Source organism: Curcuma longa, chromosome 3 (genome assembly GCF_044706935.1).
Source record: "Curcuma longa cultivar G26 ecotype Majalengka, Jawa Barat chromosome 3, ITB_CL_G26_1.1, whole genome shotgun sequence".
Classification (NCBI taxonomy): Eukaryota; Viridiplantae; Streptophyta; class Magnoliopsida; order Zingiberales; family Zingiberaceae; genus Curcuma; species Curcuma longa.
Genome location: NC_133863.1, coordinates 18,507 through 33,204, shown reverse-complemented (window position 1 = coordinate 33,204; position 14,698 = coordinate 18,507). Strand labels below are relative to the sequence as shown.

The following is a 14,698-nucleotide window of genomic DNA, read 5'->3' as shown; positions in this document are numbered from 1 at the left end:
ACACAAGATGCGTGTTTGAATATAACCTGTCCGTAGCTAGGGGTGAGCAAAAGGTTGGTTAAACTGAATTAACCAATCGAACCGATGATATTGCATTGAGCTTCAATTTAGTCAAACTCAAATAATTGGGACTAAAGCAACTGTGATTATGATGTTGATATAGTTGCTTGTGAAGAATCTTTACCTTAATACCATTGTTACTGAGAACTCCGCTAAACAATTTTCGTTCCTTCTAGGTATTCTATGACAAAAGCTTTTTGTGTTGCTGTCGTGCTGGCTTTCTTCTCTGTATACGACGTTCCCATCTAACGTCCCGTTCTTCTGTCCTACTGGATATTACTTATGTTCTTAACAATGAAGCGCCAAGTCGGGCACATGATCAAGTACAAGTATGTGCCATTCACCTTTGGAAAGCAGGTGAGTCCTTTCAATATTTTACCTTACCTCGTATGGTTACACTATAATTGATTGCTCTGCAAGACTATCATTTTAACTACACTTAAAGAATGGTTTAAGATGTAGAGATAAAATTAATCTCTTTTAATTATCAAGTGTATAATCAAATGACAAGTGTATTAATCTACTGCCAAATATGAAGTCTCTAGGTTTTCCCTCTAACATATTAATTTCAATTAAATATTTATCAAAGAATTAAGTCAATACTAATTTTTAGCACATATTCTTAACTTGATAATGCTTTATATACATTTTGTGATAAAATGTTATTATAATATTTTGAATACTTTGATTTTAGAAGAAAAAAAACAAAGAGATTTTGAATGAGCATCAGTTCTTGGTTGACTTATTTCTAGCTTATCTTCCACTATAGAATAAAGATGCATTAACTCCTTATTTTAAGGTGAATTAAATTATACAACCAAGGTGACCTTTTGGATCTTGAACAAGCCATGTGATCATCCAATTAAACCTCTTAATGAAACCCTTTAAAAAATAATTAATTCTTTGATGAGCACATGCGTTTCCATGCAGAAATTGGATTCCTCTTGAAAAACGAGAGCTCATTAATTAATCGATCTTTTGCATTTTATTTTACATTACTATAAGATTTTTAAAAAAAATTTAATGAATTTTTTGTTTAGTTCTAATCTTGTACTTACACTGCAGTAGCTTTTTAATCTGTTTGATGAGTTTTGATGGAAAATTATTTGAGAATCCAAAGGAAAACAGGTTAATTCTTGAGTGTGTATAAATTATGTTCTAGATTTATCTGAAAATTGAATCATGAAGAAGATTGTTTAATCATTAGAGCTTTGAAATGGTTAAGTACTCCGATGATGACGACTTAAGAATTTATGATTCGATTCTCAACTGTAGTGCATTGTAGGAATTTTTCTTCAATGAAATGATAAACTTAGGATGTTGGAATTACTCATGATTTAATCAATCTGAAAAATTAAATACCGATTAAAAATAAAAAAACCATCTACCTTTAATATTAATCGATAGTTGATCATACCGGTTGTCTATAGGTTACTGCCCAAGCACAACACGTTGACACGAATTAAAATTGAAAAATCATTTAACAAAATTAAAATCCCTAAAGACTCATAACAAATATAGTATGATTGAATCTAATAAATAAATACTAGCAATCCAAAACAAGGTGGCATTAGCATACATCTCTTTAACTTGTTTAATGCTCATCATGCCATCCCACCACATCAATTGCATTCAATGCTAGCAACCAATTCCTTATTTGTTTAAACTAAAGAGAAACAATCAAGATATCCTTCAAAAAAATTAAAACAAAAAAAAAATGATTGTGATGGGTCGCGTCATGCCTAACATGGTTCGGTTCGATCGTCAGTCGCATTGGACATGAGCTGTGGCTAACAATATCATGCTCTGTCCGATATGACACGAATGCCCTGTTTACTTAGGAGGATGGAAACAAAAATTATGGAAATGATTCTCTTATCTTTTTTAAAATCTTGTCTTTCTCTTCCCTTCCCTGCTCTTCTCTGTTGATATGTCTCTTTTTCCCTGCTATTTTGAATATTTTTCCCCCTCTTTTGAATTGTTTTCCCTCTCCTTTCCGTCATTCAAAGTAAACACAGCCTAAAACAGGCCGATTAGAACAGGATTTTATGCGACCCGGTTGGTAGGTAGGTCTGTTTTTACACCATTGAAACAATCCATGATTGTGCACGTTGTGTGTATAATGAAATGGGTCGATCGGGACTAGGGCCGTGCCTAGCTAATTTTTTAAATGTATTTATTATTATTATTATTATTATTATTATTATAAATGTGGATTCTGAAAGCAGTCATTTTTTTACATTAAAATAAAATCAAATCAGAAGATGGCACAAATTAAGGAAGGTGGGACCCTCAATGACACACCCTCTTCTACTTAGTTAATCATTAGCAAACCTCCATCGAACTAATGCTAAAAACCTCTATTACTTGCCCAAATTCCATTTTACCCACTAGACCTTCATCAACCTTTTCATTTAACCATATAAAATTCTATAATTTACATTCTACACTTAATTTTTGTAAAATTATACCATTAAACCAATCCTTATAGTAAAAAAGTGAAATCTATCACTTAACAATCTCACACGATCGATCCCACGATCATCTATAAGGAGATAAATCGAGGAGCTACAGTTGACCACTACAAAGTCTCGATTTCATCGAGATTCGAGTTACCCACTGCAACAACCCAAGTCTATCCATAATAATCAACTCAATCATGTCCTGGGACACCATTAAACCAACCCTGAAAATTTCCACTTTTCTAATGTACAAAGTTGAATTTGATTTTTTTTAAAAAAATTTAAGATGTACTAATTTTTTACTTGTCGCTATTAACATCATTAGTTAATACTGACATAGTTGTTATGCCATAAAAATATTTTTAAAATGAATATAATTTGATTATCTAAAATCTTTAAGAGACGTTTAAAATAATAAATTGCAGTGCAAATTATTATTTTATAAACCTTTTTTGTTCTGGGTTAATTGTAATTTATCTAAATTTAAAAGCTAAAATGGAAAATAAAATTAACGCAAACTCTAAAGGACCAAACTGAGATTTTCTCCCCCTCTGTGTGTTTCTTGTGTTTTAGCCCTTTTTCTTTTGCATTTTTGTTTTTTGCCCTTTCTTCTCCTCTGCTCCTCTTCATTGCCACCCAATCTCTTCTCTTCCTCTGCCTCTTCCTCTTCCTCTTCTCTTCTTCTTCTTCTTCTCCTTCTTCTTCATTTTACTCTTTCACCCATCTCAAGGTCCGATCTTGCTCGCCGCGATGCCGCCAAGAGCCTACGTCTTGATCTTCGCCTGCTGGGCTCTGCTCACCGTGATCACCCCAACTCTCATCTCCTGGTCTGCATCAGCAAAGCCAAATCTCGCCGCCACCGGTAAGCTTTCCTTCCCCTCTTCTTCGATCAGCTGATCAAAGATCCAATTTTTCCGCTCCAATCCACTAAAGCTGCCTCCTTTTTAAGAATCTGAATCACTGCCAGTTCCCACAGATCCAGGTGAGACATTGCTGGAGATGAAGGTCAACAGGAGAATAATGGACTCCTTAGACATTCTCCAGCTCAAGAACTCCACAACCAAGAGGAGACACCGAGGACCTTCGCCGTCGCCGGCGCCGGCGCCGGCTCCAGCTCCTGTGACCATAAAGTTGAAATCTTGAACACCTTTTTGTTTTGACTTTTCTTTAGACCATAGGTATATTATACAGCTGATTTGTGTCTCTGTAAGAGGTAAGAGAGGATCAGATTTCTTGTAAAGATCTGCATCGATTCAATTCCAGTCTCTTCCAGATCTAGTTCTCGCCCATTTCTTGTGCTCAATGAGCAATGCCAATGATTGGAGCTCCAACATCTTCAAAAAGCTTGCAGCTTTTTAGGCTTTTCTTCAAGCTCCAGCCAAACTGCTGACAGCTACTGCATCACTGTTCCAGAAGCACTGTATCAGTTTTCTTGTCTTCATCATTGAAATCTTGTTTGAAACCTTGGTGAACACAAAGTTCCAGTTTGATCACAGGCTTTGATGGAGTGTTTCCCTCTTAGATCCAGTAAACTGATTCTGAAACCCTCGAGCATGGAGTGACTGCATTGAAAGCATATTGATCCCTACCTTGATGAACATGTGAAGCTTTTCAGCTTTTTGTAAGAATTGATACTGATCTCTTTGAATCAGATGGAGAGATGCTGATTATTACAATTAGATTGTTTCCCTTAAGCAAAACTGTTTGTTAGATTCCTCAAACAAAGAACCCTAACTGTTGTAGGACCAAAAGAGTGTAGCTCAACCTGTCAAGTTTGATTGGGCTGACTGACCTGCTCGACTCATCCAATCTACCCACACCTAGTCGTTTGTTTATGAACTACCGAGATCAAACTTTTGGCGATCCAACCGCTGTTAAAGGTGGTTTCATGAGATTCTAACGTCTTAGATTTTTCATTCCAGTTTCTATGTACTCTGAAAGCTCTACAGAGTCTTTAAAGTTGGCATGCATTCAGCAGCACACTCTTTTGCAAAAGGTGGAATTTGCCACCCTAACAGCCTCATACGGTCGGCCCCACGACCATCTATGAAGAGGTAAATCGAGAAACTATAGTTGGTCACGACGGAAAAAAATTTCAGCAGCACACTCTAATTCATGGCTCAATGCATTGAACTTTGTCAGACTTAAATCAGTATAAATTCTTGCAGAAGAGGAATTTAGTTGTTTGTTTTACTGAATACTAAAAAACACACAGCAAGTCTAAACTTTCTTGGCTTCTGCCTTTGACAATTGAGTCTAGTCAAGTCGATGTTACTTTCCTGTATCCGTGGAATTGGCTCTAGGGGGACCGTCGAAGTAGCGGGTCTATTTTTTTTATAATGTACAATTTTACTTTCAAAATTATTTGATATTGTAGTTATAGTAATGATTATTTATAAAAATTTAGATGAGTAAATAGTTTAGTATTATTTTCGAATAAATATGATTAATTTGGTATAGGGATAAAATATGCTTCTATAAGATGATTGGACTCGTATGCTAAATTGATTTTTCAGAAAATCAGTTTAATGATGATCAAAATGGCAAAAATGTCTTCGTAATTTTAAATAATTAAATTTAAAATGGAAATAACTTTTTCGCATTGTAATCTACTCCAGTGATAAATATTTTTAAAATACATTTTATTTTTATTTTTGTAGATATGTGCCAGCAAATTTATTTTTTTTATTTTGTTTGTCTAATATATTTTCTAACCAGTGTAAATTCGTATAAATTAAATTTTATTAATATACTACTATTTATAAAATTACAAAGACATCTAAAATTAAAAGTTCAATTATTTTTAAGTATTTTTTTTAAAAAAATATTATTAAAATTTTGATAAAAATCAAAAATAAAATACACTAAATTTTATAGAGAGTCCAATGAGAATTGAATTACATTAGATTTATCGTATGCAGTTTTATAAGAGACTGTATAAGATCACTTGACAACAATTTTACCATTGTAACAACACTTACTTCAACCTATTTATAAACTATTTTTACAAAATTGAAATCAAAATTAACGATTTTGTTCATTGATTGTAATTTTCACAGTGTGCAAAAATAATGATTCCTAGACTTTCATCATGCAATTTCAAAATCATCCTCGTAGCCATAGTCTTCATCTCCATAGTCATAGCCTTCTCCATAGCCATAGCCTTCGTCTTCATCTCCCTTGTAATTATCATAACTTGCATCGTAATTGTTATCTTCGGATGTTCTTTGCTCATCACCATCCTCGGCATCTGGATCATCTACATCATGATCATTCTTGCTGGGGGGTTCACAAGGATCACCAGCATCAGCATCTGATTCAACTTTTTTCTTCTTTGCGCTGTCCTGTCCAGACTGTTAAAAGGCGTGATCAATATGATTGAATACAAAACTAAAAGAAAATGAAGATGTAGAGCTTATTTAACAACAATGTTTAAAGGAGAGAATTTTTATAGATTATTTTCATTGCTAATATGAAATTATGAAGTCCTGAAGTTCTCACTCGAATTCTAGAAAGCTCAAGTTGGCAAGATCTCAATAGATGAACAGAAAACATAGCATGAAAGAAATTTTTATTGAAAAGGTTTATTTGTTGAGTTGCTTTACTAATTGTGATATGGATGAAAGTACGACTTGCATTAAAATATAAAGAAGAAAAAGATAGGAAGTACATTGAGGAGAGCTTCCAATGCTTCGTAGTTGACTTTTGAGCTGGAAGTCTGTAACAAAATCACATTGATTATCAAAATATGGAAAATATTAACATACATGACTAATTTGTCTCTCAATCAACATTAATTATGGTAAGTACATTCAATAGCAAAATTATCCATACCTTTCTCTTAAGCATTTGACCTGCTGCTGAAAGAGGAGTCATCTTTTTAGCTTCTTTTGCACACCTCTGCTTCTTTTCCTGCAGTTGAGATAGTATGGTAGCAGGACAAATATAAATTTCACAAAGAGAAATTAAATATATTCTGAAAGTAAATTTGGTAAAGTATTTTCAGGATTTTTTATTGTTTAAGTATTTTGGAAATACAGTAAGGGTCTTTGTGTTTCCTTGAACAAAAGAAAAATAAGGAGAGAAAACTTTTTTATTGTTTCCATCAAGTGAAAGAAAGCGAGGTTTATTTTTGAAATTTAACTAAAAAAATAAAAAATAAATAAACAGATCACTTCCAAGCCCCAACTCCCATTAATACTATAAGCTTATTAGCTCAATACATTTTAGGTCCTTATTCATGTGACCAAATTGCATTGGGTGCTGACCTATACTGTGTATCCACATGGCTCAGCACTGAGATCATGCCATAGTCAGGGCAAGAAATGGAACTGTGGAAGGATTGCCATTTAAATCTTTCAGTAAAGGTTGGAGTTAGGACTGAACATCCCCAAAACCCCAAACCAATATTCTAAATTTAGATACATAATTGCACGATATGCACAAAGTAACAAAGAAAGTGGAACATATGTCACAAGCATGTATTATATAATATGAAATTGACAAATCCTAGTATTGCATCAATTAAAAAGGTTCACAAACAGTGAGAAAGTAAGCCAAATCATATTAATGAGCACCTTTCTGGATTTTGCTAGAGCTGCAGCAGTTGCTTTCGCAAGCTCCTTTGCAGCTGACAAATCGTCTGAAGTATTTGCGGACTTAGCTTCATATGCCTCCTTGGCAGCTGCAGCAGCAGCTTCCTTTGCTGCTTGTTCCTGCTCAACATTTACTTTATGAAATCAAATCTAATATTCAAATGAAATATCATATGAACATTCATGAATTTTACTTTTATCACCTCAAGGTAGTCTCTGTTCATCGCTTCCCATATAATCTTTTTAAGGGCCTTCTCTTTCTTAGTATGTAGGTATCTATTTACCTAGCGAAAACATTTTTCTTTCAGAAGGAACAAAAGTTCTTGGCATGTAGATAATATAAAAAATCTTCACACAGGAGATGAATGGGCACAACATGGAGATATTTTAAGCTCAAAATTTTAAGCAATTCACACCCAAAATTACTTTCAAGGATGACATACCTCAACATCATCAATGTCAGAAAAATGATCTTCTGAGTCTGCAACACCGTGTTTTGCAGAATCTTTCAAAAAGGAGAGAAAATAATCAAGAAAAATTAGTACAGTGCCCAAACAGATATGAAAAATTAGTACCATATATTTATTCTTAACACATTATATCGAAATAGAAATGGAAAAGATCAGACATTTTTTTCAAAAAAAAAAAAGAAAGAAAGAAAGAAATCGAAATCCTTACTGTCAAACATTGGAAATTAGCTAGCAATTTAAACAAGCAAGCCGTATCTTTCAGTTCTACGTATGGAAGATACAGGAATTAGATAAAGCTGAAACAGTCTATTAATTAACATCAAGTGCAATGGACCCATCCCTTTAGAAATATTTCAATCTCATTTCCCTTTTTTCTTGTTCTTTTTTTCCCAACTATTTATACTTTAATATATTGTTTCTGAATCAAAACGGAAGCATCGATGAGACTACCGACCCACTTTTAAATTTCTCAAATTTTAAAAATGTTCCTTAAAATCCCTTTTTTTTTATGTCAAATACGAAATTAGCTAATCACTGAGTTCTTCTTCGAAGAACTATAGATGGAAGATTTAGGAATTAGTAAAACCGACAGACATTATTTAAGATCAAATGCAATGAACCCATACCTATCATTCTGACGATGTTGCGGAAGGTATTCTTCTTCGCCGTCATATTTCCCACTCGCTAACTCAAACCCTATGCTATAAATCGATAAGGAAACTAGATTAGATCAAACAGAGATTAAACACACCATCGACGATCGAATCATCGAAACAATAACAGATCAAAAGAAAAAAAATACGAATCGATCGCATCTAAGGCGCGCATACCTAATCCTTGAAGAAGAAGAAGAAGGCGCAGAAGAACAATCGATCGGCCGGGTTGTTCCACTGCCTTTTATAGGTCATCGCAGGATTGCAGTTAAAATAAATCCACCCTGAGTTCGCATTATTTACGATCCTGCCATTCTTATTTAAATGTGAAAATGGGCCGGGCCGCCCGAATTGAATATCTAAATTATAAAAAAAAAAAAAATAAATAGATATTTATTTAGTGAATAGAGAAAAAGGTAATCATGACAACTAAGATATTTATTCGGCTGTGAAAATTCATTTTTTGAGAAAAAATAAATTTAATTAAAATTTAGTGAAGAGAAAATACATTAATTAGAGGCAAATTTTTAATTTTTGAAACAAATAATATTATAAGATAAAATGTAAATTTATACAGGGTGAACATTGCTGACGTGGCAATTTTCAAAATTAAGAAAAAAGAAAGTGTATTTAAGGTTTAATTATGGTAGTTTTGCCATGGCTTCTCTATTATTAATTATTTTATTTTATTTTATTTTATTTTCTCTTAACTAATAACATGTAGTTCTTGTTATGTGTTTATATTGAAATCATATTTTTGCATAATTTTTTTCTTCTTCTTCTACCGATACAAGAGACAACTCTCTTGTTGCGCTTATTGTATATTGTATTTCATTATCTTCTAGATGTGATCAAAGAAGATAAAGAGCACAAAAATGCAATTTATTCTCAATCCTTTTCTTTCTTTAGCTTCCGAAAAAAGACAAGTATATTTAAACTATCCTCGTTCCCTTTTCCGTCTATCTCGAAGTATAATTCACCCCCTTTATCATCCGAATAGATCGCAAATAGATCGTTAAAGGGGAATAAAGTAGAGTCTCAAAATTCTATCTACTTGTTTGTATAACTTGGTAGGATTCCCCAAAGCCATACACATCTTCATCCTTCATCGATGACGTCATTAATCTAATAAAATAATAATTGTTGCCCAAAATTAATAAATTATTCTTAATTAATTGCTTGGCCACTTTATGAAGGTCAACCCGACTTATTAAGTCAAATGGGAAGATAATTAATGAAATTAATACTAGAATTTCCAAAGTCAACGAACCGCAAAAGTTGTCAAATTATTCATTATGTTCGATCTAAACTTTAGAATAATAATAATAATAATAATTTTAGTTTATTTATTTATTTCCATTCCGATGGAATCGATCGTCCATTCCACTTCCTGCTCAGTGGTCGCTTCTCAGTAACATGGGAAGAAGTTTGAGCCGTCGCCTGAGGGTGAGCGATCTGCTTCAGCCCTAACCTGCTTTTAGATTTCTGCGATCGGCTTTCTTCCTTGGATTTGGTCGCCGTTTGCTCAATCTCGGGAAAATTTTGGATCTTGCGGTGTTTTCTTTGCTGAAGTTGAGATTTTGGGCCACCATTCGGTTCGGTGGCGGCGGTTGCTCAGATTTGGTAGGGTACGCGTTCCTTCCCGTCAGAAGAGGTGTGATTCGCTGGGGGTTGATCTTCATTGGGGAGTTTTTCAGGAGTCAGGTAGATTTGGGGGAGAGAGATGCGATTTGTTGTTCCCGAGAGAGTGCGAGTTTGGATTGAATGATCTGAAATGTGGATGGTGTTGCTGAAGATTGATGCCGAGATCGTTCGTCGAGAAAGGAAGAAGTTTGTGCATTCATGGTGATTTGAGCTCCGCAGGTTTGTTCATCGACCATTTGACATTTTCTGCAGTTGCGAGAGAGGAAGGAGACGAGTATGTCGTCCTCCCCTTCGCCTTCTTCTTCTTCTTCTGCGACTCCGCCGTCGCCTTCTTCTTCTGCTGCTGCTTCACCTCCGCCACCGGATTTGCTTTCGCCGCCACCAACCTCGAGCCCACAGTCACCTTCTCCTCCTCCACCGGTGCCCAGTTCCCCTCCTCCCTACAGCCGCCGCCACCTTCTCCTCCTCCACCGCCACCTTCTCCTCCTCCACCGGTGCCCAACCTCCCCTCCTCCCTCTTCGCCACCGCCGGCCTCTCTGCCTCTTCCAGATTCTCCGCCGCCGTCACCACCATCAACTCCGCCGCCAGTTGCAAATCCACCACCCTCGGCTACTCCCCCGCCTCCGCTATTGTCTCCTCCACCCACTTCTGCAGCCTTTCCTCCGCCGCCTGTAACACCTTCTCCTCCGCCACCGGTCTCAATCTCCATCCCCCCTCCCACGCCGACAAATCATTCTCCTCCTCCTCCGATTCCAGCCTCTCCCCCGCCGCCCGATGCAGCACCCCCTCCTCCTCCTCCCGTTGCAGATTCTCCTCCGCCACCTTCGGTTCCCTCAACCCGCCCAACTCCGACTCCACCTCCACCGCCGACCAGTACTGCTCCACCATCACCAGTCGTTCGGCCACCAGAGGCTTCACCTTCTCCTCCCCGTGCGCCGAGGCCTCCCAGCTCTCCTTCTCTTCCTTCTGCATCACCACCCACTCCCACAACTCCTTCCCTCGATCGAGTTTCCCCTTCCTTGTCCCCTCCCATCATTCTACCCAGCAATTCAACGAACCAAGCCGGACCAATCTCCAGCACTGCCTTAGTTCCTCCTTCGGATGCGCGAAACAGCAATTCTCAAGGCGCCAGCGGCGCCGGCAGCTCTAAAACAAGCGCCATTGTGCCCGTTTCTCTGGTGGTGGTGCTCTTTGTACTGTGTTCTCTGGGGTTAGCCGTGTGGTTTGTGAGACGGCGTAGGAAGTCCGGCGACGGATATGTTGCAGGGTTTGCTATGCATTCTCCATACACCTCGTCGGCAATGTCAGGTAATGCGGCAATCTATCTATCAACAGTTGCTTCTTTCAATTTATCGACTCGCCATTTGCTTCTTTCCTCACCAGAATCACCACAGTTGAGGTCCCCAACAGCTCCCCTTATGTACCACCATAAGTCTGCAAGTGTTGCATCGGAGGCAGGGATTGGCAATGCTCCCTTAAGCTTCTCTTACAACGAGCTATACGACATGACAAATGGCTTCTCGCCGGAGAACATTTTAGGCGAAGGCGGCTTCGGCTGCGTCTACAAAGGGCAGTTACCCGACGGAAAAGAGATCGCCGCAAAGCAACTGAAAGTCGGCAGTGGACAGGGCGAGAGGGAATTCAAAGCTGAAGTAGAGATCATCAGCCGTGTCCACCATCGGCATTTGGTTTCCCTCGTAGGCTACTGCATTTCTGATAACCAAAGATTGCTTGTTTACGACTTCGTGCCCAACGGCACACTTGATTCTCATCTTCATGGTATGGCTGACTTGTTCATTCATGTATTGGTGACAAAACTTCATACTATCGATTGACTGTTCATCAGTTGTCTTGCTCAGGGAACGAAAAGGCTGTGCTCGATTGGCCGACCAGAGTTAAGATTGCAGCTGGGGCAGCTCGAGGCATAGCATACCTACACGAGGATTGTAATGCTTCAACTAGTTACTAGTGATCTGTTTTGAAACTCTACTGGTTGCTATTTCGATCACTACTGACTGACCATGGGGATTTTGATAGGCCATCCAAGGATAATTCACAGAGATATCAAGTCCTCCAATATATTGTTGGATAGCAACTTTGAAGCTCAGGTTATCGTCGATATAATACGAATAATACTTTGAACATTATTTCTGAAGTTACTATGTTTCAGATTCCTTTACCTCACTTGCTTATGTTTATACATGGTATAGGTTTCAGATTTTGGGCTTGCAAGGTTAGCTATGGATGCGAAGACGCATGTCACAACGCGTGTAATAGGAACTTTCGGGTAGGCGAACGAACGAATTAGTTGCTCATTTCTTACCAGATATGTGATGTTACTTGAGCTTGAGGATGATGTTGGCCTTTTCCATTTAGATATTTGGCACCAGAATATGCAGCAAGTGGCAAATTGACTGAGAAATCTGATGTTTATTCTTTTGGGGTTGTTCTTTTGGAACTTATTACTGGACGCAAGCCAGTGGACGACACTCAACCTACGGACGAGGAGAGCCTTGTTGAGTGGGTAAGATTTAGCATTTCGTTCTTTACATATCTTTTCGGCGAATTGTGGTAGTAGCTTGAACTAATGCCTATTCGATCCACATGCATAGATCCTCTTGTGGTGTTATAAAACATAGCTTTACTATTTTCGTTACAAGTATTGGTCTAGAGTTCTTCTTAGGCACCTGCATTTCAACCAAATTACCCGAAAAATAGGTTTTGACAAGAACTAGTTGGGTTAAAGATGCTAGCTAATGTTCAGAGCCTTGTCAATTTAGCCGTCTTGTCTCGTCTCGATTGAGTTGGATCTAATTGGTTCCAATATAATGTAGATAGGATTAGTGAAGATTTGCTTGTGTGCCTCATCCGCCCTTTCGACTCACCGAGCATACCCCAAAGAGCTTTCACCATGCTCCACAACCTCACTCAAAGATTGAATGATGTTTGAATCCAAGTCCCTAGTCATTTTCTACAACTTATACCCAACACATTTTGGTTCAGTTACGATCTAATCTTCGAGACAATATGAAGGAACTCCTAACCTCGTCTCGATCGAAAAAAGCTTCTGATTCTTGAAATGGTAGTTGATTGAGCTGTTTGTCTCATGAGAAGAGAAAAAAAGGCTAATCAGTTTAAGGTTTGAATTTGGTAGGCACGCCCGCGGCTAACCGAAACACTTGAAACTAGAGACTTTGGAGAACTACCTGATCCAAGGCTCGAAAACAACTATAACGAAACCGAAATGTTTCGTTTGATTGAAGCCGCGGCAGCATGCATTCGACACTCAGCAACAATGAGGCCTTCAATGGGAAAGGTAAACATACTGATTCATCACCTAGCCAGTGCTTCCCTGCAAGATGAAACCATGTCTACTAAAATTTTTTGATTCAGGTTGTTCGAGTTCTCGATGCCTTAGTCGATTTCGATCTGAACAACGGTGTCAAACCCGGCCAAAGCGGAATCTTCAATGCCTTAGATTCCGGCGATATTCGATTGTTTCAGCAGATGGCATTTGGTACCCAAGTTTTCAATCCTGAGTATAGTCAGTCAAGTTGGAGCAATCAAACAGAATTATGAAAGCTTCTTCAGGGCTCCTACTTCATCATTGTTGGATAGTATGTTCTTGTTATCTCAGGCTGCCTCAAGCCTTTTTGAGGCCTAGGTAAAATAGGCTTTTGATATTGTTTTAAAAAAAATTCCTCGTCATTTTTCATTCGGACTTGAGATCGACAATGGTAGATTTAAAAAGCAAATAAATACATAAAAACACAGGTATAAAATAATAAAATTCAATATAATCTTTAGAAAATGGAGATAGCCGCGGGATTAAATTATATAATTTTTCTATGATGCTCCTTACCCCGCGCTCCTGGTCCGCGACAACCCGACCCCTCGCCGCTGTCGCTTCGCCGTCCGACCACTGTCGGTCGCCGTGTCACACTCGATGAACGCGCAACTCGTCGGCACACATCCCTACATTGGATTCCGGTCAGATAGTGGTTGGATTCCGACGAATTCGGCCGTGATTTGGCCAGAATCGGTTGCCAGTGCCAAGCGGTCAATTCTGGCCGAATTCGTCGGATTCCGACCACCTTCCGATCGGAATCCGGCGTTGGGCTGTGCGTCGGCGAGCTGCGCATCCATTGGGCGTGATGCGACGGCCGGACGGCGATGTGACAACGGCTGGAGCAAGGCTGGGTTGGATGGGAGCGCACAGGAGCATACAAGGAGGACCATAGGATAGCAAAATTATATATATATATATATAACATATTAAAAATATTAGATTCTAATAAAAATTGGGGCCACTAAGGATCTCTTTACTTCGAGTAAATTTTTTTTTTTTGAAAAATATGTTTTAGAATTTTTCAATATTTGGTGCGATATAAAATGGTGGTTAATGAAGACATTTATATTGATCAACAAAAATATGAGCGTTTTAGAGGAGATTAAAAGGATTTGCGCTATAAAACTGGAAAATCAAGGGAAAAAAGGGCGAGCCAGGGTTTCTTTAGTAGTGGGCCGGCCCAATTACACTAAGATTTACTAAAACCCACTGGAAAATACATTAATAAAGACCAAATATTTAAGACCATTTCTTTTTTATTTATTATCAAAATAGCATCTCATCCTCCTAAAAATATCTTTAGTCAGGATATTTTAATTATAATCAACACTAATAATATTATAGTATAGCAATTATGAATATTACAATATGAACATAATATATCTTGTGAATATTCTATTGCAACTATTATAAATCATAATTACTACAATATAGATATTTTATTTTTAATCAATTAATTAGTAT

At 37.6% G+C, this 14,698-nt stretch overlaps 3 protein-coding genes across 3 annotated transcripts; 2 read left to right on the top strand and 1 right to left on the bottom strand.

Moving 5' to 3' along the window:
* Window positions 1-410: 410 nt before the first annotated feature.
* On the top strand, window positions 411-4,120 carry LOC141824870 (uncharacterized). Its single transcript, XM_074712202.1, has 3 exons — window positions 411-417; window positions 3,253-3,384; window positions 3,490-4,120. Exons 2-3 carry the CDS (start codon window positions 3,273-3,275, stop codon window positions 3,663-3,665), a joined length of 288 nt encoding a protein of 95 aa, XP_074568303.1. The 5' UTR covers window positions 411-417; window positions 3,253-3,272; the 3' UTR covers window positions 3,666-4,120.
* Window positions 4,121-5,585: 1,465 nt separating this feature from the next.
* LOC141822809 (uncharacterized) lies at window positions 5,586-8,291 on the bottom strand. The gene is made up of 7 exons (XM_074710131.1): window positions 8,214-8,291; window positions 7,561-7,622; window positions 7,321-7,401; window positions 7,100-7,237; window positions 6,357-6,434; window positions 6,193-6,240; window positions 5,586-5,875 (listed from the first exon to the last, which is right to left on the bottom strand). Exons 1-7 carry the CDS (start codon window positions 8,257-8,259, stop codon window positions 5,612-5,614), a joined length of 717 nt encoding a protein of 238 aa, XP_074566232.1. The 5' UTR covers window positions 8,260-8,291; the 3' UTR covers window positions 5,586-5,611.
* Window positions 8,292-10,109: 1,818 nt separating this feature from the next.
* On the top strand, window positions 10,110-13,529 carry LOC141823299 (proline-rich receptor-like protein kinase PERK9). The gene is made up of 8 exons (XM_074710563.1): window positions 10,110-11,193; window positions 11,269-11,664; window positions 11,745-11,831; window positions 11,923-11,993; window positions 12,096-12,172; window positions 12,262-12,409; window positions 13,040-13,201; window positions 13,279-13,529. Exons 1-8 carry the CDS (start codon window positions 10,161-10,163, stop codon window positions 13,462-13,464), a joined length of 2,160 nt encoding a protein of 719 aa, XP_074566664.1. The 5' UTR covers window positions 10,110-10,160; the 3' UTR covers window positions 13,465-13,529.
* Window positions 13,530-14,698: the final 1,169 nt, after the last annotated feature.